At 38.8% G+C, this 27,811-nt stretch overlaps 1 protein-coding gene across 2 annotated transcripts in view; it reads right to left on the reverse strand.

Moving 5' to 3' along the window:
- The window catches only part of vps13d (vacuolar protein sorting 13 homolog D), a 316,116-nt gene that overhangs the window by 129,878 nt on the left and 158,427 nt on the right, over window positions 1-27,811 (reverse strand). Inside the window, exons 38-46 of one of the 2 annotated variants that reach the window (XM_072245254.1) lie at window positions 25,927-26,043; window positions 20,597-20,671; window positions 13,606-13,711; window positions 11,207-11,359; window positions 10,911-11,046; window positions 8,987-9,034; window positions 7,498-7,648; window positions 2,868-3,078; window positions 240-487 (exon numbers count right to left, since the gene is read on the reverse strand). In XM_072245254.1, the coding sequence (XP_072101355.1) occupies window positions 240-487; window positions 2,868-3,078; window positions 7,498-7,648; window positions 8,987-9,034; window positions 10,911-11,046; window positions 11,207-11,359; window positions 13,606-13,711; window positions 20,597-20,671; window positions 25,927-26,043 (1,245 nt within the window). The remainder of the gene's footprint in view (window positions 1-239; window positions 488-2,867; window positions 3,079-7,497; window positions 7,649-8,986; window positions 9,035-10,910; window positions 11,047-11,206; window positions 11,360-13,605; window positions 13,712-20,596; window positions 20,672-25,926; window positions 26,044-27,811) is intronic. The other variant, XM_072245256.1, reaches the window with a different exon arrangement.

A 27,811-nucleotide genomic window follows, 5' to 3' on the forward strand; every position in this document is an offset into this window, starting at 1 on the left:
TTCAAACCTAGTATGGTACTTGAATGCGATATTCTTTAACCATTATCTGTGTAGGTGGCAGCTGGTAGCAGGAAAGGTGTTCTTCAATTTATAAACAATCTACTTCTATTCATAGAGTTTTAACTATCATGCCATTGGGGTAGGTGTTTTCAATTTATAAATCTACTTTAGATGTTTTCTATGCATCTAAGTGTACTGAGAAAAATGAAACAAAGTAGATAAATGACGAAAAGTCTTACCAAGTTCAATGTTCTGAGATGTGTCAGCTGTGTGTAGTACAGCCTCTTTCCCTCGTTTTAATGACCCACTGATGGGAGTGCCTTTAACATAGTAGGAAAGCTCGCAGGAAAGCAGGTTTGTCAAAACAAGGGTAGGCAGCAAGTAGATGGTGTGACCTGGTTGTCGGTAAACCTGCATAGCATTGCCAGACATCAAATTTAAGGGTAGGTAGTCAGGGTAGTTCTCTTTCTTAACTGCCACACAATACCTGGATGAAATGACAAAGAAAAGCCTTGGTGTCACAGCTGCTTTCATATATAAGTTAAAGTTAAACTCTGTCCTGAGCCTTATAGGCTCATCAGGCCGGTGCTTATGCCGGTTTCCATGGCATGAAGCGACTAAGAGTACGACACTCCCCCCCCCCCCCCCCCCAGATAGGACACCAGTCTATCATGAGGTTAACCCCCAGCATTTTGCCGGTACCCATTTTCAGCTGGGTGGACTGGAGCAGTGTGTGGTTAAGTGCCTTGCTTAAGGACACAACACACTGCCTCGGCTGGGGCTCGAACTCACGACCTTCAGATCGCTAGTCCGACGCCTTAACCACTTGGCCACGTGCCATGCTTTCATATATGCCAATGAGAATATAGAATTTACGTGGAGGGACAAATTCATAAAGCTTATCTCTGATGCTTACAGAAAGGCAAACACATCAACAATGCTAATATTTGGGACAGTTCATCACATTAGTTTTCTTAAGGAGTGCTAAAGAAGTGAATGGATTAAGAGATGGAATTATAAAGAATAAAGCAAGGCTGAGACATAAACCCGAGGTAAAAAAAAGATGGGAGAATGCAATGCAATGAGAAGAAACTGCTTGCTTGAAGGAAGTTAAATCCAAAGAGTGAAACAATGTCCCAATGGGATTTAAAAATGAGTTAAATTTTTTTATTACAAAGTGCTGCTTACACTTCAAAGCCTTGAATGCCTGACAGTGGTTGATGATATTGATGTTGCTGAAATATCTGATTTATAAACATACGATTTCCCTAATATACCTATACAGCATCTAAAATAATACTGCATAGGAAATGGTCCTGAAGCCTACCATGTCTGTGCTGATTACACTGCCAAAATAACTAATCCCATTCACCTGCACATAGTTGGTATTCAACTTCTGGGCTGTTCAACTGTCTCAATGTTTATTAAGTGTTACTATCATATCTGCTTCTACCAGCATTTTCCAGGCACCTGGTTTGCACATCTCTTTGAAACCTTCCCTTTCAACTTACACCTATGCCCTATAGTACTTGTCACTTACACTGAAGAGAAAACTCCACCCATCTACCCTTCCTACAACTCCCCATTTTATATACTTCTATCAAGTCATTTCTCAACCCCCAAAATTCTGGAAAAAAACCATCCATGTTTGGAGGAGAAAGGTTTCAATTTGGTGACATTTTGTATTTAGCCAGTAAAGGTTTCAATGTCATGAGAAAGCTGAACTTTGTCCTTTTACAGCAGTAACACTGTCAAGAATAGAAAGATTCATTATTTCACCTTTACTAATTTTCACCAGGAAACTGACTTTGAAACATATTTACAATTCAGCTGAGTCTCTTGAAATTTGACTTTAAGTGCCCCAAGGGGGCGGGGGGGGGGGGTGATGGAAATTTTCAAAATTTCAGTTAAAAGATCAATGACGATGCCAAAAGTGCTCTTGGCCAGGCCGCTCATGAGGAGTGCTGTCCCAGTTTTAGTAAGATGGTATCAATAAATACATGTCTTAAGGGGAGTATGGTCAAGATTAACAGAACTTATTCTTGGAAGTAAATGGTAAAGTTTTAAAGAACTATATGACAAACTAGTGCTGCTGTATTTCAATAAAGTTCAACAGATTTTTACAGTAGGGTACTAAAGGAAAGATCTATGTAAACCTAACAAGAGCATTTTTAGAACAACTGGACAGAATGAGACTGATTAAAGTTTGTCAAAAGGAATCTTAAGACACACTGCAGGAAACTTAAAAATGAAAGGTGATTAACATCTGGAAGGCATTGACAAAGAGCACAGCTGAGTCTTGGAATTGACTAATTCAGAAAACAGCTGATTTTTATAATGTGAAACCTGCATGATTTATTGTTCTGAGAATGAGATCAAATGGTTTGAAGGGATGCCTTCATCCAAAACCTTTTTTGTGATTCTTTGAATTTTATCTTTTTTTTCAGTACACAGAAAACTTGTCATACAATCACCCAGTGCCATATGAAATAACATTTTAAGTATATATTTTAGCAGTTCAACTTTTATGCCAAAGGAAATGTTTTAAACTAATGTTCCTTCATTAATGCAATAAGTGAACAACAGATCGTGCTTGTTCTTGGGATAAAGATAAAAACAAATTGTTATCCAACAATGAACTTACATTCAAAACCAAGAATAAAATCCTATAATAGTATAAATCCAGCAGATTATTTAGCATTTGAAGAGGGAATGGAGTTAAAGTTTAGAGACAGGATTGAATAAATATAACTCATTCTGAAAATTCATCAGAATGTTTTTGAAGACTGCAATATCATAAAAATCCATCCAATACATATTCTGGATTTGCAGAAGTAAATGCAGCAGAAAAGAGTGCAAATGCTTACCTGAAGCAACTATTGTCATCACAGTCTGACGAATGACACTCTCGCTTGCTGCTGTTCACTTCACCTGTTTTTGCAACACTAGTCCAATGGATGGGTGCTTTACAGAAAAACAACCCAAATCCATTTGGTCTTGCTTGTAGACGCCATGATGTTAAGTGTAAAGGGATTGCTACTGAGTCACCTGGCAGCACAGGTGGCAGCACCACTGGTTCTGAAATGATTAAATTAGTTGGCAAAATTTCTAAGTAATAATGTATGAGCTTTGCAAAGTTAAAGAATCACAGAAACAAAATCCTTGAGCCTACCATGCCCATTGCAACCATCAATTACTTGGCTACATTAGCATCATTGATCAGCAATCTTGCATGCCTTGGCAATTTATGCACTCTTCTAGAACATTCTAGAATGTTGTAAGAATATCACTCAGGCGTTGTTTTAGATTCTAAGTTCTGGATCAAAACAATTCTTGCTTAGAAGTCTGGATCAAAAAAATTCTTGCTTAGATCTCCTATAACCATATAACAATTACAGCATGGAAACAGGCCACCTCGGTCCTTCTCGTCCGTGCTGAACTCTTACTTTGGCAAAGGAAAACATCTAAAACTTTGACAAACTTCTATAGATGTGTGGTGGAGAGCATATTGGTTGGTTGTATTGTAGCCTGATATGGAAACACCAATACCCTTGAATGGAAAATCCTGCAAAAAGTCCTTCATGAATAAAGCCCTTCCCACCATTGAGCACATCTACTGGAGCATTGTTGTAGGAAAGCAACATCCATCATCAGGGACCCCACCGTTCAGGACATGCTCTCTTCCCACCACTGTCATCCTGAAGAAGGTACAGGAGCCTCAGAACTCACACCACCTGGTTAAGGAATAGTTATATCCCGCAAATTTCCGGCTCTTGAACCCGATGAGATAACCTCACTGGCCCCATCATTGAACTGTTCCCGCAACCTCTCAATGGCTCTTCATCTAAAGCTCTTGCCTCTATCCAAACCTATGATCTGTTGTTTTTGACAACAGTTGTGAGGAAACATTTGCTATTGTCTCTGTTATCTAGGTTCTTAATTTTGTCTCTCAATCAGGTCTACCTTTCAGATCCTTGGATCCAAGGAAAACAAACCCAGCCTAATTAACGTAGTTTCCTAAGTAAAATACTTCTCCTAACATCCCGGTGAATATCTGATGCACCTGCTCTAATCCAAATATTGTATGGCAACCAGAACTGTGTAAAATACTCCATGTTTTCTCAGTAAATTGCTAAATAATTTCAGTTTTCTATGTCAATACAGAAATCTGCTTTATATGCTGATAAAGATTTTTCCAGCTATTTCCAGATCACAGTCCTAAATTTACCTGTTATTAACATGTGCGTGTGTGTATGTATAAAAAGTTCTGTTTTAACTTCATCAGTCCACAAGACTTGTTTCCAAAATGCATCAGGCTTGCTTATATGTTCCTTTGAACCTTTTGAATAGAACATTTTGGCTGCGATGAGCAAAGGTATGTTTGGAGAAAAAAGGGTGCAAAATTTCATGAACGGAACCCCTCTCCAACTGTTAAGCACGGGGGTGGGTCGATCATGCTTTGGGCTTGTGTTGCAGCCAGTGGCACGGGGAACATTTACTGGTAGGGGAAGAAGGACTTCAATTAAATATCAGAAAATTCTGGAAGTAAACATCACAGCATCGGTAAAAAGAGCCGAAGATGAAAAGAGGATGGCTTCTACAACAGGATAATGAACCTAAACATACCTCAAAATCCACAATGGGCTACCTCAAGAGGCGCAAGCTGAAGGTTTTGCCATGACCCTCACAGTCCCCTGACTTAAACATCATCGAGAATCTGTGGATAGATCTCAAAAGAGCAGTGCATGCAAGAGGGCCCAAGAGTCTCACAGAACTAGAAGCCTTTGGCAAGGAAGAATGGACGAGAATTCCCCCAAACAAGAACTGAAAGACTCTTAGCTGGCTACAAAAAGCGTATACAAGCTGTGATGCTTGCCAAAGGGGGTGTTACTAAGTACTGCCATGCAGGGTGCCCAAACTTTTGCTTCGGGCCCTTTTCCTTTTTTTAATTTTGAAACTGTAGAAGATGGAAATAAAAAAGTTTTCTTGCTTAAAATATTAAAGAAATGTGTCATCTTTAACTTTATGCCTTTTGGAAATCAGTTCATCTTTTACTCGCTTAGCTATTCACAGTAACAGAAATTTTGACCGGGGTGCCCAAACTTTTGCATGCCACTATATTTATACATACATACACACACACAATTTATAGTAGCAAGAAAACGTTTGTGAATCCTTTGCAATTACCGTGTTTTCTGCATTAATTACTCATAAAATGTGGTCTGATCTTCATCTAAGTCACAATAACAGACAAACACAATCTGCCTCAACTAATAACACACAACTGTACTTTTCATATCTGTATGGAACACATTGTTTAATCATTCACTATCCAGGCTGTATTTAATAACTGGTAGAACCTCTTTAGCAACAATAACCTCCACCAAATACTCCCTGTAGCTGTTGATGAGACTTACACAATGGCAAGGAGAAATTTTAGACCATTTGTCCATACAAAACTGTTTCAGTTCAACGATACTTCTGAGATACCTTGCATGAACAGGTCATGCCACAGCATCTCAACTGGGTTAAGATCTGGACTCTGTCTTGGCCATTCTAAAACACAAATTTTCTTTTTAAACCATTCTGTTGTTGATTTACTCTTGTGTTTCAGATTATTGTCTTGTTGCATCATCCAACTTCTATTAAGCTTCAGGTGACAGACCGCTAACCCTGACATTCTCCTGTAAAATGTCGATTCAATTTTGAGTTCATTGTTTCCTCAACGATTGCAAGCTGTCCAGGCTCTGAGGTGGCAAAGCTGCCCCAAATCATGATGCTTCTTCCACCATGCTTCACAGTTGGGATGAGATTTTGGTGTGCAGTACCCTTTTTCCTCCAAACATGGCAAAAGCATTTTTGCCAAAAAATCTGCCCACCGAACATTGTACCAGAAAAACATACAGGTGGGTCTTTTGCAAACTTGAGACATGCAGCAATATTTTTTTGTTGGAGAGCAGTGGTTTCCTCCATGTGTCCTTCAGTGAATGCCATTATTGTTCAGTGCTTTTCCTTATAGTGGAAACACAAACAGAGACTTTCACAAGTTCTAGAGATTTCTGTAGGTCTTTTGCTGTTACACGAGTTCTTTTTCACCTCCTTCAGCACTGCATGTTGTGCTCTTGGTGTGATCTTTGCAGAAAGCCCACTCCTAGGGAGAGTTGCAACAGTACTGAGTTTCCTCCATTTGTAGACATTTTCTCTGACTGTGGACTGATGAACACTCAGGTCTTTAAAAATGTTTTTGCAGCCTGTTCCAGCTTCATGCACCACTACAATTCTTCTTCTAAGGTCTCCTGAAAGTTGTTTTGATCAAAGCAGAGTGCACATAAACAGATCTTTCTTGAGAAGAGCAGGCTCTGTCCGTAACCTGACATTGTGTGTCTTTTTTTATAGAGCAGGACACCTCTACAACCCACTCCTCCAATCTCATCTCATTGACTGGAACACCTGACTTCAAACAGCTTTTGTAGGAGGCATTACCCCAGAGGTTCACATACTTTTTTGAACCTAGACTGTGATGGCTTAAAATGGTGTACTCGGTATTGATGAGAAGTAGTACAATTGCTTGTGTGTTATTAGTTTAGGCAGATTGATTTTGTCTATTCTTGTGACTTTGATGAAGATCAGACCATATTTTATGAGTAATTAATGCAGAAAACTAGGTAATTGCAAAGGGTTCATAAGCTTTTTCTTGCAAAAATATATATATTCGCCTTACACAATTTAGATTAAGATTTATTTTCATTTGTCTTTCACAATATTCATAAATCTTTCCTCATATCTCAGGCCAGGAATTATTTTGTAGTTCAATTCAGCAACACACTTGGACTTAAATACCACCCTTGTCTTGATTAATACCAATTAATCAAGGTACAATGTTCCCAAAAGACTACTGACTGACTTAGTTACTTATGCCAATAAACTGTTGACCTGCTATAACGTATTGCTTTGGTTCCACATATTGTGTTTCTGGTCTGTTGGTGGTTTCTTCAGAGGTGACTTGACCACAAAAACCACAACGGAATCTATCCCTGTTCCCACTATGTGAAGGCATAATCTAGTAAAGATCAACAAATTAACAATCAGGGTGCAGACTTCAACTTAATTATATGGATCCAAGACTTCCATAATTATCAGCAGCTCAATATGAGCTACTTGCACTTACTAATGCAGTTGTGCAGAGGATCAAGAATCTTGCACAAGGCCTTGGGTCATGAACACCCACATTGCCTGACTGCTGATTTCCTCATCACACTCGCCTAATACAATCCAACAAACGAAAGAAAACTTCCACATATTTCCCACCGCGTGTTTAAATTCCCCACAAATATACGTATTTCAGAACTGTCACCAATCACTATTGCACTTTGTGGATAGTATGTGAAGTTACAGCAAAGTGGATGGGATAGCTTTAATGATCCTTTGTTTGTAGGAAGAGACTTATTTAAGCACTATTGAATTGCGGGTGCATTTCCACATGAATTAATAACTTACTGTCTGGAGCAGAGGGACTATCCAGTCTCAATTCCATGGGTACCTCCAATTTGTTTTTTACTATTAATGCTGAGCGGACTGTTATCACTTTCCTTGCACTCCCTTCAAGGGTCACAGAGAACACCACCCGTACAGGTGGAAGTGCTGAGAACTGTAAAATAAAAAAGAAAACATTACAATTTTTAAAGGAACAGAGCAATCTGTCAAATGGTGAAATCCACAAGTACTTCCTTAAGTAGAAAAATTAAAAAGACATCCTGTATTTCAGAAAATAAGCTCTAAATCTTTATACTTTATTGTCACCAACCAATTGATACTAGAACGTACAGTCATCACAGCGATATTTGATTCTGCGCTTCCCACTCCCTGGATTACAAATATTAAATATTAAAAACATTAAAAATAGTAAAATGGAAAGTAAGGTAGTGCAAAAAAAAAAGGCGAGGCAGATCCGGATATTTGGAGGTACGGCCCAAATCCGGGTCAGAATCCATTCAGCAGTCTTATCACAGTTGGAAAGAAGCTGTTCCCAAATCTGGCCGTACGAATCTTCAGGTGCCTGAGCCTTCTCCCGGAGGGAAAAGTGTGTTGGCTGGGTGGGTCGTGTCCAAGTACCAATGTTGTGCTTTTGATTTAAATCTCTAATAATGGAATAAACAATTTGATACTGTGTGTTAAAATACTCATACAGAGCCCTGCACCGAGAGCTTAGAAAGGGTAGACATCATCCCCAGAGCTAAACATTGAGAATTCAGAAACGTTGATTGTGCTTCTTTACACAGATGCTGCCTGGCCGGCTAAGTTCCACCAGCATGTTGTGTGTGTTGCTTGGATTTCCAGCACCTTCAGATTTTCTCTTGTTTGTGAATTGAGAATTCAGAGTCAGGTGAGTACACATGAGATAACTTGGATTTATTTGCATAGAGACTAGTATGTTAGCATGATATACCAAATAATTTTATTGTTCTGATGATAGCTAAATATAGCAAGCAACAGTGCAGTCTCATAAGTGAAAAGAGATGCAGGTTGAAGGGGGAATATTGGCAAGAATGTTAGGAGAATACCCCCAATTCTCTTTGAATTGTTTAACAGAGACTGGAAGGTACACTTAATAAACAGATGACAATTTAAAACACGTCTAATTCTCATACAGTAATGCAGTCGAACCTGACTGTTTCAATTCTGGGGTTTAATTACATTAACCACTAATTCAAAAATAGTATTACAAAACTGAACCAGAAAGAAATGGTGACACAACCCAATCCAATAAATAATTAAAATCAATACATCTAATACAATATCATAATCGTACACGGCATAGTGATGATTAATTCCTACGACGATACAAAAATGAACTATGTTACAATTTGGAACAATATTAGAGAACATAGTAATTCAGTACAAAAATTATATAATATAATTTGGAAAAATGACCAAATTAATGCTTGTGATTTGATTATGCATATGCAAAGAGCAAAAGAATACTTACATATACATGTGGATGAATTATATTGGTCTTGCTGATGGGACTTCCAACCTACGGCACAAAGACAGAAACAAGTATTATAAAAACTGGTGTGCTAAATCTTGTATATACTTTGGCTGGTGTCTGAAATATTTAATAGTATTCATGACACATTCTTGCCTGTTGAGACAAATATTTCACAACTAAAACTGAGGTGAAAAGTTTAATCTGAGCTTCCTAGCAAGAAGTAATTAGTATCAGAAGCATTTCTGGTTTTACATTCCACTTAAGTTAAAGTACTACTGATCTGATCCTATTAGTATCACCATTCAATTTATATATTAATTCTCAATTTTGGTCATTGAATTATGGTAAGCAGATTTCATTTTAGAGATGGCGAGGATGCACATCTTCCTTCCTCTCTTCTGTATCACTGACTTAAATAGAATGTAGAGCATAAAAACATACTGCTGGGCCCAAACATTTCACTTTATGCTCTACTCACATCTCTATCTTTTCTCCTCTATATCGTTCATTGAGCCCAAATATTCCCTTCTTCAAAAGATCCCGTGATTTTCCTTTAAATATATCTGTACAATATGTAATAACTACATGATTTTCTGGATTTTTTTTCCTCAGTCTGTTTTCTTGTCAGTTATATTGTACCCTTAATTCTACTCTTCTGGACAAATGGAAATAAGCCCAAGCCTACACTAACAAAACCTTTTAAAGACTTTTATTTGGATAGACCTCAGCTTCCTTTTTTTTGCAAGATTTAACATATTCATCCTCTCCCAAGAGGTGCAAACTTGCAGTACTGATATTTTCTTTGGAAATAGTTTTTGTCACCTTTTCAGTCCATCTGTAGCTATCTATGTAATATGGAAATCCAAAATATAAATGCTTCTTCACGTACAAACTAAAAAAGGTTTGAAACAAGTTCAGCATAACCTCTGATTTTTATTTTAAAACCTAAAGCTATGGATTACTTTATCTTAAAAGCCATTTATAAGACCATAAGATTATTTTACAAATAGTAAGTTCTGAAGCTGTTGCTCCTTCTGCATATATGTTATCTAGCTGTTGTTAAAATACTGAATCTTTGAATTGTACAAGTTTTAACAAATTACAGTGGATTCCGGTTAAATGAGCCATGGTTAACCGAGGCAGCCACTTATTTGAGACAACTCTTAAAGAACAAAATCTTATCGAGAAAATAGCTGGGATTCCCTTTGCTTATTTGGGACACTACACCACTTAAATGGGGCAGGATACTTGCTGAACAGGTTCTAACTAATGTCAATCGCACACACGTGTGGCCATTAGATGGTACACAGTGCTTAGACTGATCAGATTTTATATAGCGTCAGTTGCGTGTGTTCAAAAAGCAGTGATTTTGTCACTGCTGGTTGGTGAGAAATAAGCAGTCCAACAATTCAGAACAGTTTTACTCACTGTAGTTTCCAGCATTCAGGCTTGGAGATGCCAGAAATGGCCGGGAGTGAAAATGGAACAATTTCACTCCTTCAACAAGTTAGGGACTACAAAAAATTTGAAGGTATCGAAAATAATCATGAACATTACAATGAAGATGAAGATTTGGAGGATGCAATCATCAACAGAATTGTATGAAGGCAGTTCATTACCTGCACTAGGTGTCTGCGCTGATTTTCTTCATTGTGTACAATGGATGAACTCCTCCATCGATAATTATTCAGAACTAATACTGTTTTACAGCACAGTAGTATTATTGGTAGTGTTATATTGTATTTCATTTAAACACTTAATTTGTTACTCAATTTGTCATTTTATTTTAATACCGTTTAAATATTTCCATGAAACTTCAGCTAATTGGGGCAGCCGCTTTAATTGGGCCAAAATATACTGATCCTGAGGTGTCCAAATTAACCTGAATCCACTGTACATGCAAGCAGTTTATCACACATACCATGGAAGACTGGTTGTTTCGGTCAGGTGCTGCACATCGGAAGAAGATGCCGACTTTATCAACAGACACTGGACTTACTTGTTCCCACCCATTCACCCGCACCAAAAGCTGATGAATCTTCAACTCATGGGTGTGTCTGTGAGTACAATGCAAAACCTAGTGTCATATACATTTTACATGGTTATGAATACAGAATAATTTTCTGAAGAAATGCCATCATGGCCAATGCAACATAAACACAGTTACTAAAATAACAAGGATGCAGAAGAAATACCACAGCACCCTCTTTCACACACCTGTGTCTGAGTTTTTCCCTGGCTTCAAACTCAAAAGGAGCTTCTTCTCCTGGAAGCACCTCACGCCACTGGCTGACATTGTGCTGGTCATCAAGGTCAGCCACAGATTCTTCATGTATATACCCTGGGCTTTCACTGTGAGACAGGGCCACTCTAAAATTGGAAAAAAAAACAACAAAGTGTTCTTTAGTGGAGGTGCATCACATCACTCTTACTCATAGACACATTATCAATTCAATAAAATGATAATTCATATCTAGGACTTTCAATTCTGAAATTATAAAAAAAAACAATTTGAGGAAGAGGGATCGGTAGGAAGGAATGTCAATTCAGATGAAGCACTTAGCGAAGGGGTCAGCAAGTTCTGTTAATGCACTTTAGGTATTGGTTTATCTAAAGGGCAGGCACTTGTGCAAGATGGTGGATACAATTATTACTAATTCATTCAGAAGTAATTTCTTTCTGAAACAATATTTTATTAAGAAGGATATAGTTTGATGCATGACACGAGTGTTTCAGGCTTGGGAACAAGAAGTGGTTTTGGAACCAGGAATTTTCATAAATTCCCCGACACAGGAAACTGATTGCTTTGCATGAAGGATTTAATGCTCTTATTAGTTAATAACTCTATTCATGCTTTATTATGATGTCGCCAAAAAGACCTTCAGCAATGCCTACCTTTCCATCTGTTCACAATGTACTTCAATAACCCACACTAACAAAGTAAGTGCACTATGGGATAACATTGGGAAAAGTAGGAAAGCAACACTAGTTGTCTCCAAAGCTCATGTTCTAGCTAAGGCATGCCTCTTATAACTGGATCCATTTGTGTAGATTTTTCAAGCACAGATTTTATATAAGTCTGCTTATTTCCACTTTGGTTGAGGTAGCAATCACTTCTGAGTTGTCAATCAATTATCATGAAAGTAGCTGTTGCGCTTCTTGGGTTAACCATTTCTGAGTGTTCAATGACTGTTTGGCATCAGGCATGCATCAATGATATCACAGAAATGTGCAGTGGCCATTTCTGTAGTTCCTTTAACGTAAAGCAAGGAGTGAGCCACAAGCAAATCTGAAAAGAAACTGAAATTAAAAGGATACCTCCCCAACCTCTACTGGGTGCATTTTTTAGTGTTCCACTTTTGAATGCAAGAATCATTGATAACGATCATTGAATCACTTTAATGCAAGATGTTATAAGTTCTTAATGTGCTTTATGTCATTGTAAGGTACAGGCTACTCTCATCAGTACATGGGCTCCGTGTTGTCAGTCCATCAGATGAAGAATAGCATTATGTATCCTCCCTCAATTTCAAAGAAATCTCTTATGCTGCTCTGCTGTGACTTGCTTCTCAGATATCACCATGGCATAATATGGTAGAAGCCATTGAGGAACATGTAGGAATATGGCTGTGCAAAATTCAGGGTGATTTTCTTGATGATTTTTCAATTAGGGTTTGGATAACTGACAATAACTTAACTAGAATTGGGGAGAGTACAATGTTATTGGTGTATTAGTAAAGGATTTGTATGTTTTTTAAGGTTACCATAGCCAGGGGTGGCGGTAGGAGTAAGCTCCCACTACCTACTAAGTGCTCCCAATGGAGTTTATGTCAAATACCCACTGACAACCAAGTCCAGCTCCAGGCCTTCACGTGTGGCTTAGCTGCTAAGTACAGCAGAACCATTTCCACTGACAAAAGAATGGGCAAAGGTGGATTACTGATGCCTTAAAACCAGTCGCTTCGGGCAGATGGAGTTCGTCAGCTGTGGTTGGCAGCTCACCTAGAAGGAAAACTCCGATCTCAAACCTCTGCTGCCTCGTGGTTATACCGACACATGGGGAAGGCTTCAGGAGTAAACTCTGTAGAAAAATCTGGGGTCCCTAAGGCAGTCCTATGTTGAGTTCAATGCTGACTAGCGACTCCCATGATGCTGCTGGTGCCAAACTGTACCGGTCTCCGACATTCCTTTAGATTCATCAGCTGCATGTAAAGGGGGAGCCTGTTGCATGGGCAACATTGAACAACCCTGACTTACATATCACGTAAACAGCTACAATGCAATATCCATGGTTGACCCTGGCCAACGAAGGGGCTCACAAAGGATTTATGTAATTAGGTGCTTGTTAGGCCAATGCAAGCTGATGTTTGAAAGGCCAGTCTTTGTGCTGCATGATTATGAGATCCATGTTTTATACTCCAGAGACATTAGTAGCAAATTGAAATTGATGTACCTGCCGGAAGAACATCTCAAGGTGAAAACCCATCTGTTCTATTTTTAAATGATAGATTTAGTTTTCTCGTACCATTTCAGTAACATGGTCATTTTTTCCATGTCTGATTAAGCTTATTTTTAAAATGGAGCTCACAAGATGTCACAAAGGGAAAATTTCAAACCTTGTTGGAGTGGTTGTAAGTGTTGCAAACCACATGGTACATCCTGTATGATTCCTGAGAGCATATGGCACAAATGGTTGCCGTCGTTTAGGTATCTTCTCTTCTGCTGTAAAAGGAAACAAACACATCAGAATGAAAAGTCATTGCTGATAATGAGTTGTCTGTAAACTTGATTTTCCTCTCTGGAAATTCTGTTCTAAACAAAGACAGATATAATGCTGAGTTAGACGTTATTGATGGTACACTCTACTCATTAGTTCTTGCATACATGTTGTTTAGGTCTTGCTAGGTATATGTTAGATGAACAACTAGTTTGTAAAGTAATCAGATAACCATAAAAATTATTTAAAATTAATGGGGTGTTTGCAAAAATAGATAAAATTAATCTATAACTGTTAACCTAATTTTTATCAGGAATTTCTTTGCTATGACATTGCTTTACAACTTCAACAGTGAAATTCCCTTACTAAAATAAGGGTCAGGAAGATAGGCAAATTGCATTAGGTCTAGAATGAATGCCATTGATACAGAGCCACCCCAAAGGCTACATGAGAAATGGAATGCAGAAGATATTTATTTACAGGAAGCAAAAGAACAAAATGGTGAAACAGACTTTTGTAAGCTTGTTGATTCCGAGAAGCAATGTAAATATTGTTAAATGTTCATGGATCTTCTCTAAATTCCTACCAAAATAGTAATCGTTCCATGGGGGAACTGTTTTGAAAAATTAGTCGATAATCAATAAGTGATAACACAATATTTTCCTAATGATTTCTGATAACGGTTAACTATTTGCAAATTTCTCATTTGTACTTACCAATCTTTTTATATTATTTATCTGCAGAACTCAGGATTCATCAAAGCTCTCAGTCCTGTGGTATTCATTCAATCTTTCCACCCTCCTTTGATCTAAAACCTTTAAAACTGCAATATTGGTGCCAACTAACTTTCTGTTGAGTTTCATTTTTATCCCAATTCTCTTTAACTTAAACGTTAGCTATGTCTTGGGCTTTATGCCTTCAGCTGGGATTCTGAATGGCTTATTCAAGAGTATGCTGAACATTTTGCATCATTTAGTGCACACAGTGGCTGAAGCTGCAGCTCACAGCATTACTTTGGTCTACTGCTCAGTTATATCATCAAAAGCAGCAAAATATTATTTCAAATTATTATTTTAATCAATCAAATTGGAGTATGGTAGGTAGGTTGATGAAATATTGCAGTTTAGGAGGGCATCTGAGCATTAAGATATGCATTTATGAAATTTATTCATATATATGTACATATCAACATGAATGGCCATAATGTGGCAGGATTAAAATGAAATTTCTAACAAACAAATGAATGTGATAACTTTTAATGATAAAATTAAACACCAGTCCCTAGATCTAGCTTGAGCAATGCAGCACTGTCTGGAGAATAGCAAATAACTGGCTTAATAGTGCAGTTAAACTATTTGGCATAATTAGTGCACGTGCATGGAAGGATTATCATGTTTTATGAACATGCTGCAAACCATATAGCTGTGCTTGTGTGTACGTAAACATGGTGTACAGACGTTTATTTCTATTAAATTAAGCTACCAAGCTTGCTGTTGCTAACTTACAAATCAGTGATTTCTGTAAAGTGCAATCTTGGTATCAAAAGCAGCTCTTAGCTCACATTATAGTTTCAGCTCTGTAGGTTTGAAACATAGTACAGGCAACCTGCCACATTATGGCCATGCAGGTAACAGGAATTAACTCTTACAGAAAGCATAGATTTTTAAGATTTGAAATATGAAATAAAATTCACTCAAAGAATTTATGTGAAAAAACATTGTTTTTCAAACTCATATTTCAGAATCCAGCTATGTTGTGATACAGATTGTTATCTGCATGGACCATAACCCCTCCCATAATGTGGAAGCCACCTTTTGTCATTTCTTACACCCAAATAATCACATGATGAAAAGAAATACTGATATGCCTTTTGCTTTCAAAAATCATGGAACCCTTAAATTGTAATGATTTACAGATTAGATTTTTACAATTATGAAAAAAGTGTAAAACTACAGTACAAATCTTAGATGTTTAGAACATGGCTGCATACAAATGTCAGAAGCCAATTTGCTTAAATCTTACTACATCAGTCAAATAGGCACACATCATGGCCTTTTCAAGTCTCAGATTATCAATTTCAAGAATCTGAAATTCAGAAGAACTTTAAATTAGATGTGCCCGATTGCCTTGTCCAATACAGTTCCCCAGCAGGAACGCCAGTACTTCAACTTATGGACAAAATAAGTCGATAATTACCTAAGAATTGGCTTGGTCCTTAAGAAGCATAATACAAGAAGAATAAAGATTAACTTGCATCAGAAAAAACAATGAACAGAGAAGCAACTCATTTATTTCATGGCCATCTACAAAATACTAAATAGCTCTTGAAATTATACCTTTCCAATAGCCTTGGTCTTGTAGTTGAGCTCAGAGCAAACCTCATCTCTAATATAAATTGCAACTGTATACATTGTCATTGAGAAATGCTGATTAAACTTAAATAATGATGCTTGATCCTGACATGCTTCATTGTAATCTTTCTCAAACTGGTATCTTGAATAAATATAAAAGAAAATCCCAATATTTTATAAGCACCCCTTTGAAAGATGTACTTTATCAGATACAGAAGAAATGCACTCAGTAGCCACTTTATTAAGTACAGGAGTGAAACTGGTGCGGTCTTCTGCTGCTGTAGCCCATTCACTTCAAGGTTTGATGTGTTGTATGTCCAGAGATGCCCTTCTCCTCATCACTGTTGCTACGCATGGTTATGTAAGCTACTGTTGCCTTCCTGTCAGCTTGAACCAGTCTCACCATTCTCCTTTGACCTCTCTAATTAATAAGGCATTTTTGCCCACAGAACTGCCATTCAGTGTATGTTTTCTTTCTCCCCTCCATCATTCTCTGTCATCTATAGACTGCTGTGCATGAATATCCCAGGAGATCAGCAGTTTGAGATATTCAAACTACCTCGTCAGGCACCAACAATTATTCCACAGTCAAAGTCACTAACATTACATTTCTTCCCCATTCTGATATTTAGTTTGAACAACACCTGGACCTCTTGACCTTGTCTGCCTGCTCCTATACATTCAATTGCTGCCACATGATTGGCTGATTAGATAATAACATTAATGAGCAGGTGCTTATTTACCTAACAGAGTGGTTACTGAGTTCATATTCTTGTCTGTTCAAGAAGGGAAGAAATTGCAGGGGCTCCACTCATCATTTTTCAATCATCCCTGGCCACAAGAATGGTACCATTTGGTTGATTGTGGGGTTGCTTATGAGATAGAAGGGATAAACTAGTAATCATAGATCAGTTAGTTTAACTCCAGTGGTGAGCAAATTACTAGTCAATACAAAGGGTCAGTATTAAAATTTCATGCGAGATGTTTTCTTTTATTAGCTAAGACATAAATGAAAGGGATAAGGGAGATTTATTCTAGAACTGTATATCATAGTTGTTTGACCATAGCTTAAGAAATATGCAGAGTTCTGATTATCACATTGCAGGAAATACCACACACGAGAGGGTATTTATGAATAAGTTGCCATGACAAAAATTTTCAGCTGCGAGGAATGCTTAGGTCAAAGCTGTTTCTTTTAAACAGAGGAGGCTGAAAGGAGACTTAATTGAGATGTATAAAACTACAAGGGCCCTGTAATGCTAAAGTGGGAAAAAAATCAACTTTCCATAGGGAATCAAAAACCAAGGAAAATGTTTCTAAAATAACTGATGGAAAAATAAGAAAGATGAGGAAGAAATTTTTCGCTGGCTGATGAGGAGTCTGGACTGTATGAAAGGTCGTAATATCAGAAATTCTCGCAATAGTCAAAAAGCATTTGTATGTCTGTTTAAAAAACCATAAACTGCAGAGTCATGAATCAAGTGCTGGATGCTGGGATAAGATTGGGTGCAACTTTTGCTACAAGTGTACAAGAAGCCAAAATACTGCCTCTCTCTTATGTCTTCAGAGCTGTAAGGCAAAGGACAGAGAATAGAGCCAGTATCTTTTTATATAGGTTGTCATCAATGAATGACCTGGAAATAAAAAGCACTAGCATCAAGTTGATTGATATTCTTCCAGTTGGCTAAAACAATCTCATGGCCCTGTGTTGACTCTTGTACAACTGAGAAGTACAAAGTAAGGGTGGGCATGTGGGTGTGTGGAAGTGTCTGTGTGTATACATACACATTTTGCATGTATGTATTTTCATGGGGTGGCAGAGAGGAGATGCATCTCTACCAAGGGATATGTAAGGCGCTCCTTCTCTCCACTAACCTGCAGGTCACCCTTGGGCAAGGTGTAGCACCAACTTTACCCTCTTGATCAGGGTCAATTGAAGGCATGGGGGCAGGTGGTGGATGGTCGTATGAGTAGCTGGTGCATATCACAAGTCCTGGTTATGTGACCATTGACAGCAGGCACACAGTCTCTAAAGAGTATTGATAATGGCTGGGATCAACCATCTTGTAAAGACACTGTCAGAAGAATGCAATGGCAAACCACTTCTGTTGAAAAATTTGCTAACAGTAATCATGGTCATGGACTGACCATGATCGCCCACATCATACAACATAAAGAACAAACAATATTTGAGTACATAATGTACTCAAAATAAAAAGACATAATGTGACCATCAAAACAACTCACTTAATGGTTACAATAGGACAAGCTTTTTTTCCAGATTGGAGTAGTGCTTCATCTTAGAACCACTCCTAGTTGGAAGATAAATATAATGTTGTGGAAATGGGAATAACCAAGCTAACAATTCTCATTTTTCTTTACTGAAATTGCAATAATTATTGTTAAAGTTAATTGTTAAAGAACACACACTTATTATATACAAAATAATCACTTTCTGATCTGTTTGGGCATAATGTCACTAGGTAGCGAAAGTTTGCCAACAATATCAAAACTCATGTGAGAATAGAATTTTCCTGACAATTAACTGAGTAGTCTGTTATAACAGTTTCATAAAATACTCTGACCAAATACTTGATCAAATAGATGGTGAGGTACACTTAATGCCAATTTCTGAATTTATCAAAATGACTGACAATGCTTAGAAGGTTAAACTAAAAAAGAAGGGTCAATATGAATATGTTCCTGCCAGTCATTGATCACTGCTGGGTTCAATATCAGTAAAAGTTGTGATGTTCAAATTGAGAGCTTCAGATGAGGGAGACATTAAAGAAAGTTTTAAAACATCAGGCAAGAAAATTATTGGGAGCCAAATAAGAAAGCCTCAAGATTCAAAAACTTTATTGTCATTCTAACCCTACATCAGCTCTGCAGGGCAGAATGAGACAGCGTTTCCCAGGAGCAGTGCAGTCATAACATAACAAACGCAACACTAAATAATAAACATAACAATAAATAGTAAAACACAACAGCCACATATCAATTAAAATTAAGTTATAAGTGTCCAGTGCAAGTTAAAAGTGTCCAAAGCAGAGTCAGGTAGAGCAGCTATTTAGCAGTCTGACTGCCTGCAGGAGAAAGCTGTTTAGTAGCCTTGTGGTTTTAGTTTTGATGCTCCTGTAACATTTGCCTGATGGCAGAAGAACAAACAGTTCATGGACAGGGTGCGAGAAGTCTTTAATGATGTACCGTGTCTTCTGGAGGCATCGACTCTGAAAGAGGTCTTGGACAGAAGACAGGGAGACCCCAATAACTTCTCTGCTCCCCTAACCACCCTCTGCAAGGCTTTTTTGTTGACAGCACTGCAGCTGGAGTACCAGGTTGTGATGCAAAAGGTCAGCACACTCTCAACCACGCCTCTGTAGAATGTAGTTAAGATGTTAGTGGGGAGTGATGCTTGTTTAAGCTTCCTCAGAAAGTGCAATCTCTGCTGGCCCCATTTCACAATCCCAGTGGTGTTCCTGGACCAAGTGAGATTGTCCGAGATCTGCACCCCAAGGAACTTGATGTTTTCCACTCTCTCCACTGTGGAGCCGCTGATGCTGAGGGGTGTGTGCTCAGGCTGAGACCGTCTGAAATCAACGATCATCTCCTTGGTTTTGGTGACATTAAGCATCAAGTTGTTATCACTGCACCAGCTCTCTAGGTGTTTGACCTCCTCCCTGTACATTGTTTCATCATTTTTGCTGATGAACCCCACCACTGTGGTATCATCAGCAAAGGTCAGGAAGAATGTATTTCTACTGCTTAAGCAGCATAGCATTTCAATAATCTTTGCTAAGTCCTGCACAGATCTATCTCCAGAAAACCATAACTGAACACCAGACTGGGATGGTTATCCTCAGAGAATAGTAGGATTTTATAAGATGTGATTGTTTCCATGATCTAAGTAAGTGGGACACGGAAAAAAGATATGGTTCTGTTGCTGAGGAGGTTGAAGGCCATTTGAAGTGGCCTTGAAGAATTTCTTTAAGGGTTAATAGATAAGTGGCTATTTTATGTTCTTACATTAAACCTTTTGGTGAGTCACTGACGTACGTCTCTTCAATTAATTAAACATCATTAGGCTGCGGGTTTTGATAGTTAAACATGCTCATGGCTGGCTCTTCTTTGTATCTGGAAGAAGATTTTTAAAAAATTTTATCCCTCCCACTAGCAGGAAGGGATGGTTGTGTATAATTAACATTACTTGGGTACAAATTACTTTGAGGATTTTTTTTTCATTTATCAGCTGAAATACAATGCAAGGCGAGACACCACAGTTAAAAATAGAACATGGGTCGGTACACGAATCTATGATATTGTGGAAATTACAGAGTTGGCTGCCACAAGGGCAGGACTGGTTGCCAGAAAAACAACGAACAATATACTCTGAAGACTGGTCAGTAAAGTAAAATGGTATAGATACAAAACGTAAGACACCAATCATTTTTTCCTTTGTGGTGGCATATCACATTATAACTTATCTGCTAAAAGATAGTAGGCATATTCTTGACTTCTTCCCATTCCCTGGTACTGTACCTCTGGCAAATATCTGCCGCTCTAGGTTTGTCAGACTGGCAGTGCTTCTAGTTCTAAGACAGGCAAGAGGGCTGCCTGACAAAGAGAAAGAGAGAGAGAGGTCAAGATCAAGTTGGAAAGAAATTTAGTTGCACAGACAAACAGTGTCACAATTTACCATGTTGTTCCTTTTTATATGAATGAATGGCATGATAGATAAAGATGGGTACAATGAAGAGAGATATAACAGATAATGTCATATTTCAAATTTTAACCCAATGCTAACAGTGTCTATTGATGATATTTTAGTAGTCACTTTAATTGATTTTGGATCTCACGTGTCATTGACATGTTACAAAAAGGACAGTATTTGTATTTTGGTTTTCACAGCCTCAGATTTCATTTCCCTGATGAGGTCAAGTTTAATTGTGGAGGCTCTGACAGTCAAGAAACAAATCTTTAGCAGACCTCTTCATCTTCATGTACCTTGCGCATTACACGCTTGGGCGATCATGGCTCTCCACATTGAACAATCCCTTGCAGCGTCAATGATATCTCGCACACTTAGGTCTGTTAGTTCTTTCACAGTGTCCATATACTTTCTTCTTTGCCTTCCTTTTACGCGCTTCCCAGGCACATGGCCTTGTAATGTAAGGCGTTGTATTTCTCCCTTTCTGATGACATGGCCCAGGAATTTAAGTTTCCTCTCATTTAATGTTCTCATTAAAGATCTTTTTGTATGGCACGTTGGAGTACTGTCTCATTAGTTACCCTATCTCTATATGATATTTTCAACATTCTCCTAAGAAACCACATTTCTGTCGCTTTTAAGTTCCTTTGGAGTTCTGGTGTTATAGTCCATGTTTTGGAAGCATACAGCAAGATTAGATTAGATTAGATTATGAGGACACACAGTCTTCTTTTATTGTCACTTAGTAATGCATGCATTAAGAAATGATACAATGTTCCTCCAGTATGATATCACAGAAACACAAGACAGACCAAGACTGAAAAACTGACAAAAACCACATAATTCACACGTTCGGGAGAAGGTGGCGGCGCAACGACAACACGCGTGGCCTCTCTGGTGATGAATATCTGTAATCTGTCAAGTAGGGGACCGTGCACAATTCTGATTTGATGGGAGACAGACGTGAGTGCCCAGCGGAACATCTGGAAAACTTCTGAAATGTCTGCTTTGCTAACGCTGCTACTGTGTGGTAACCGGAATCTCTGGAGCTGAAGGCCTCGAAATCCTCGGCTTTGCGTGTTTCATTGGCCGGGGAGAGGTCAAGGGCGCTTGGCAGAGGATGGCGCTCGGGAGGCTGTATCGGAGAGGCTGCTCGGAAGCTCGGAGTTTTCGGACGGATGGACTCAGGGTCGGCTGTGGTCGGCTGCTTCCAAGGTATCGGCAAGTTGACGGTGCCTGGAGGTTTATGGCAGGGTGTTTCTCCCTTTTGCTGCCGCTATCGGGGACTTTGAGACTTTTTTTTTTACTGTGCCTATGGACTGTTCTTCATCAAATTATGGTATTGCTTGCACTGCTGTAACTATATGGTATAATTATGTGGTTTTGTCAGTGTTAGTCTTTGGTCTGTCTTGTTTTCTGTCATATCACATCGGAGAAACATTGTATCATTTCTTAATGCATGTATGCATTTCTAAATGACAATAAAAGAGGACTGAGTGTTCTCATAATCTAATCTAATTATAACATACAGTTACAACAGTGCAAAGCAATACCGTAATTTGATAAAGAACAGACAATGGGCACGGTAAAAAAAAGTCTCAAAGTCTCTCAAAAGTCCCATCATCTCACGCAGATGGTAGAAGGAAGAAAAACTCTCCCTGCCATGAACCTCCAGTGCCGCAAACTTGCCGATGCAGCACCCTGGAAGCACCTGACCACAGCCGACTCTTGAGTCCGTCTGAAAACTTCAAGCCTCCGACCAGCCCTCCGACACCGAGCACCATTTCTGCAGAGCACTTTGACCCCAGCCCCAGCCACCAAGCAATAGGCACAGCCGAGGATTTGGGGCCTTCCCCTCCGGAGATTCTCGATCACACAGTAGCAGCGGCAGCGAAGCGGGCATTTTAGAAGTTTCTTCAGATGTTCCTCCGTGCTTCTCACGTCTGTCTCCATCAAATCAGGATTGTGCACGGTACCTACTTAACAAATGCAGATATCATTCCGGAGCGGCCGCGCGCGCTGCCATCTTCCCCTCCCCTCCTTTATTTGATTGACCAGATTTAACATTTTAGTAGCCTACGCCTTGCTGTCATAGAAGTGTGTCTGTTGGTAAAAATGGGTTTCATTTTTTGGAAGTTGGTTTTGGCAATGGCGATTCTTCTTTTTATTTCTACTTTACTTCTAGCATCTTGTGATATAAAGCTACTAAGGTAATTAATGCTGGTCTCTTGTTCAATCCCTTGGTTACCGATGTACAATTGGCAGTTGGTAGTATCCTGCTGTTTTGATATTACCATACATTTTGGTCAGACAAGAATGTTAAATAGCAGGTGAATATTAAAACGGCAGCTAGTGTATGCACAAAATGAATCCGATTTAATATTGCCAGCATACGTTGTGAAATTTATTAACTTTACGGCAGCAGTACACTGAAATACATGATAAATATAGAGAAAACAAAAAAAAGTTACATTACATGTGTATATATACAAAAACCTATGAAATAGTTAAATGAAAATAAGTAGTGGAAAATAACAAATAAAGTAGTAGTGAGATAGTGTTCATGGGTTCAATGTCCATTTAGAAGTGCTGGAGGAAATCCGCAGGTCAAGCAGAATTTATAAGGGGAATATAAGCAGTTGACCTTTCAGTCTGAGGCCCTTCATCAGGACTTGAAACATTGATTGCTTATTCCCCTCCATATATGCTGCCTGATCTTCCAGCATTTTTGCATGTGTTTGCTCAGCATTTCTAGCATTTCAGACTGATTTGCAGAATTTGGGGTTAGAAATTAAAGCGGTTAATGACATTCATAATTAAACACCAGTTTCAACAGTTCGGTGATCTGACTTCACCAACCTAAACTCATCACTAATTAAGGCACTAACCCTATAAATTCAAAATAATAAAAATTCACCAAAACTCATTGCCGTTTTACAAACCATGTTAAAACTCCATCTCCTCTATACTATAGAATGAATAATTTTGTTTTTAAAATTTGTTTCATTATTGCATGAAGATTGTATTTTGAAACGTTCAGAATCATTTTTGTATTAATGCAATATTATGGGAAGTCTTGAATTACTTCAGTAATTATCCTTAAAACCTTTTTTAAAAAAAGTAAATATTTTATGCATAGAGACCATTAGATTGACAAACTGGTGATGATAAATACAGGGGCTGATCTCCACACAGCTCTCAGTTTGGGTAGATTAAGCTTAAAGTGACCTGAATGCTCTTCTGGGTAACTACTGTACAGACTGAGAATATAAGATCCAGACCCAGGCTCTCTGCCCTCTTCTCATCGTTTCCATCAGGAAGGAGGTACAGAAGCCAGAATCAGCAATTCCAGAATGGCTTCTTCCCCTCTGTCATCCAATTTCTAAATGGACAACTGAACCCACGAAAACTACCTCACCATTTTAAAATAATTTCCATTTTTGCACTACTCATCTTAATTTAACTATTTAATACATATACATATACACACACACATACTCATACATATATATATATATATATATGCGTACGCGCGCGCGCGCACACACACACACACACACTTTAGTGTGTCTTTGTAATGTTTCTTCTGCCCTCCACGCAAGCGTCTTCCAGCAGAGAGTTCCCCAAAAAGGAGCTGCTTGGGTATGCGCTCGTCCGGCATGTGGATGACAAGACCTGTCCACCGGGTCTGTGCTCTCATCAGCAGCGTGTGGACTGATGGTAGACTTGCTCTAGAGAGAGCTTCAGTGTCTGGTACTCTGTCTTGCCATCTGATGCCTAACATTCTGTGAAGACAAGTCATGTGGAAATGGTTCAGCTGTCTTGCACACCTTCGATACACAGCCCACGTTCCACAGGCATACAGGAGGGTAGTGAGTACCATGGCTCTGTAGACCTTCAGTTTCGTTGCTGGACTGATTCTTCGGTGTTCCTATACAGTTGAGCGCAGTGTACCGAAAGCAGAACTTGCCTTTGCTATTCTGCAGTTAACTTTTTTATCAATAGTCACTGCTCGGGAGAGGGTGCTGCCAAGGTAAGTAAACTGGTCAACTGCCTGTAGTTTCTGTCCTTTGATTGTGATTTTCGGTTCTGTGTACGGGGCATGAGGGGCAGGCTGATGCATGACTTTGGTCTTTTTGATGTTGATGGTGAGTCCAAAGTTGTCACAAGCCGTGGAGAATTTGTCCATATTGACTTGCATCTCTGGCTCCGAGCCAGCATACAGGCGCAGTCATCGGTAAAGAGGAAGTCTCTCAGAACAGTCTCCTTCACTTTGGTAATAGCTTGAAGTCTCCTCAGGTTGAAGAGCTTCCCAGCCACTCTGTACTTGAGGCTGATTCCAGCATCACTGTCCTGGAAGACATCATTCAGCACGGCAGAAAACATCATGCTGAACAGTGTGGGTGCCCTGTTTGACACCATTGGTGATTGGGAACACCTCAGAGGATTCTCCACCGTCCAGCACTCTGGCCATCATGGAACTGACGTACCATCTGTATGAATTTGGCGGGACAGCCGAACTCTGACATGATCCTCCACAGGCCTTGTCAGCAGACAGTGTCGAAGGCTTTCGTGAGGTCAACAAAAGTTGTGTAGAGTTCGTGATTCTGCTCCTGACACTTCTCCTGAAGTTGGCGCATGGCAAAAATCATGTCAATAGTCCCACGACCTTTGCGAAAGCCACACTGTGACTCTGGCAGCAGGCCCAGCTCCAGATGAGTGACCAGATGATTTAGAGGACTCTTGCAAGGGTTTTTCCTCCTACTTCTTCGATAACAAGTAATAACAGATTTTGAATTCGACATTGTTAAAATATTTTAAAACATAGCCATTAATCAGTATGAAAAAACCTCTCTGATCTCGGAGATGATAGAAGCATTGGTTAGATTCAGGGCTGCAGACAAGATAATTTGGCCAACATTTTCAATAGAGTAAGCTTTCATTACAGTACAACCTAATAAATTTGCACGTAACCTTTCGAACTTCAACTGGGAACATGCAGCCCTCAGCCATGAGACCATGTCATTAATCTATCTGGTCACCTTATCAAGATGTGTAATTTTCTAACAGATAGCTTAAGTGAAACTGATGAATTCCAGTTTGACTTTTACCACCATTAACACTGAAAAGGAATTTCATCCTTTTTTTCTCATGTACTTACTGTGTCCAAGTAATGGATCGATGTGTATTCCAGTCCTCCACTGGGATGTTTCGGAATGATCACTTTCTTCTTTACAATAGTCAGCAATCCAGGAGGCTTTTGTCCTTTTGTACTGCTCTACAAGATAACAAACAGAACAGTAAAAAGTAAGGAACTGTGTTAAAAGCAATGCTTTTGAACTAAATTAAATTATAGCCAAACTCCACTGATTCTACAATACTATACAGTTTCTGGTTTTAAACCACACTGAGGGGATGCTGCACTTTTATGAACCCACCAAAAGAGACTAATTCAAGAAATGAGTGTCTTTCTTAGCCAGGAAATTAAGTTCAAAATTTTAAAAATCTGCGAATACTGAAAATCTGAGAGGCAAAAAACCTCAATACCCATGGAGAGACCCTTTATTCCAAACTCTACGCTTCAAATCAGCCTCAAAATTGAGAGGCACTACCCTTGACAACATGGTACTATATAATCAATAGTGTCACCAAGCATCTATAGTACAACTTAAAGCCACTGAGGTTCAAGGGTCTCTGGCAGCCAGTGACGAAGATCTTTCTATCATCTAGAACGCACAGCCTGAAGAGTGGTAAAATATTCTCCACTTGTCTGGATGAGCATAGCTCCAACAACTATCAAAACATTTTTGCATTATCTATGACAAAGCAGTCAAGTAGATTAGTATCTCATTAAACAGATTAAGCATTAATTTCTTTCTCCTTCTATGAATATTTTTGCAGTGTGTGCCTTTCACTTGCCTAGGCTACTTGAAAGCTCCTCTCAAATCTATAAAGAGCAACGAATTGTACATTGTCCTCACAAGCTGTACATGGCTCTCAGTTGAAAACACATTGCTGTTCCTTCACTGAGGATGGTTCTAAATCCTGGGATTCCCAACCCAGTGATATCATGGGAGTGCCAGAAGGAATGCAGTGATTTTGCTGGTGACTCACCACCACCTTTTCTAAGACAGTTAGGGATGGGAATTAAGTGCTGACCTGGAGATCTTCATGAAATCCGAGAGAGAAAGTAGACATGAAAATAAATGCAGAAAATCAAGGCAACATTTCAGAAAATAAAGTTAATGGCCTTGAATTTCCAAAAAGTTATTGGCAGTTCCAAGTGTAACTGCTAGTATTTCCTCACACAGCTGGCTGGAAATTCAGGACACTTGAAAGTTGTCCTGTTTATGCTATGACATTGATCTCATGGATTCCAGTGGCAATGCCCACTTCCTGCAGTTTTCTTATTATACTCCTTTCCATCCTAGTTCCTGTGTAGACTCCATTCTCTTCTCCTAATTTGTCAGTTGCACCTGCTCTGTCAATGCAGTTTTGCATATCTGTGCTTCTGTAATTGTAGATTCTCTTCCAGTGTAATTGATAGGACCTTCAACATCGTTCATTATATTTCCATCAACTGTTGCATTCCTTCCCACAACTTTAAAACCTTCCCCTGTTCTTGCTTTCCACTCCAGCAGCCTCCACATTCAAAATGCTTTGAAATGTCCATTTAATTGTACCTTCAATATGATGCTAACATCAAAGACATCTTCTCCTCTACTCACCTTCTCATTCAGCATTCTGAAGGAATTATTGTCATTATTATGCAGGAATTTACAATAATTTCTTTCAGTTTATAATACAGTATTTACTTCCCTCTCACAAAATGGTCAGTTTAACACTATGATATTCCAGCTGTGGAACGGTAATCACTTTATAGGTAGTACCACCTGGTCTGCAAGCAAGCCTTAAAGCTACTGATTAATTTGTTTTAATTTTCCTAACTACTTTCAACTTTGACCTTGTTAACTATTCAATTGAAACATAAAGCACTGCACGTCTCATCGAAGTTAACCACCTCTTTCTGGATTCACCTCGAACAT

Source organism: Mobula birostris, chromosome 27, assembly GCF_030028105.1.
Source record: "Mobula birostris isolate sMobBir1 chromosome 27, sMobBir1.hap1, whole genome shotgun sequence".
In the NCBI taxonomy this organism is placed as follows: Eukaryota; Metazoa; Chordata; class Chondrichthyes; order Myliobatiformes; family Myliobatidae; genus Mobula; species Mobula birostris.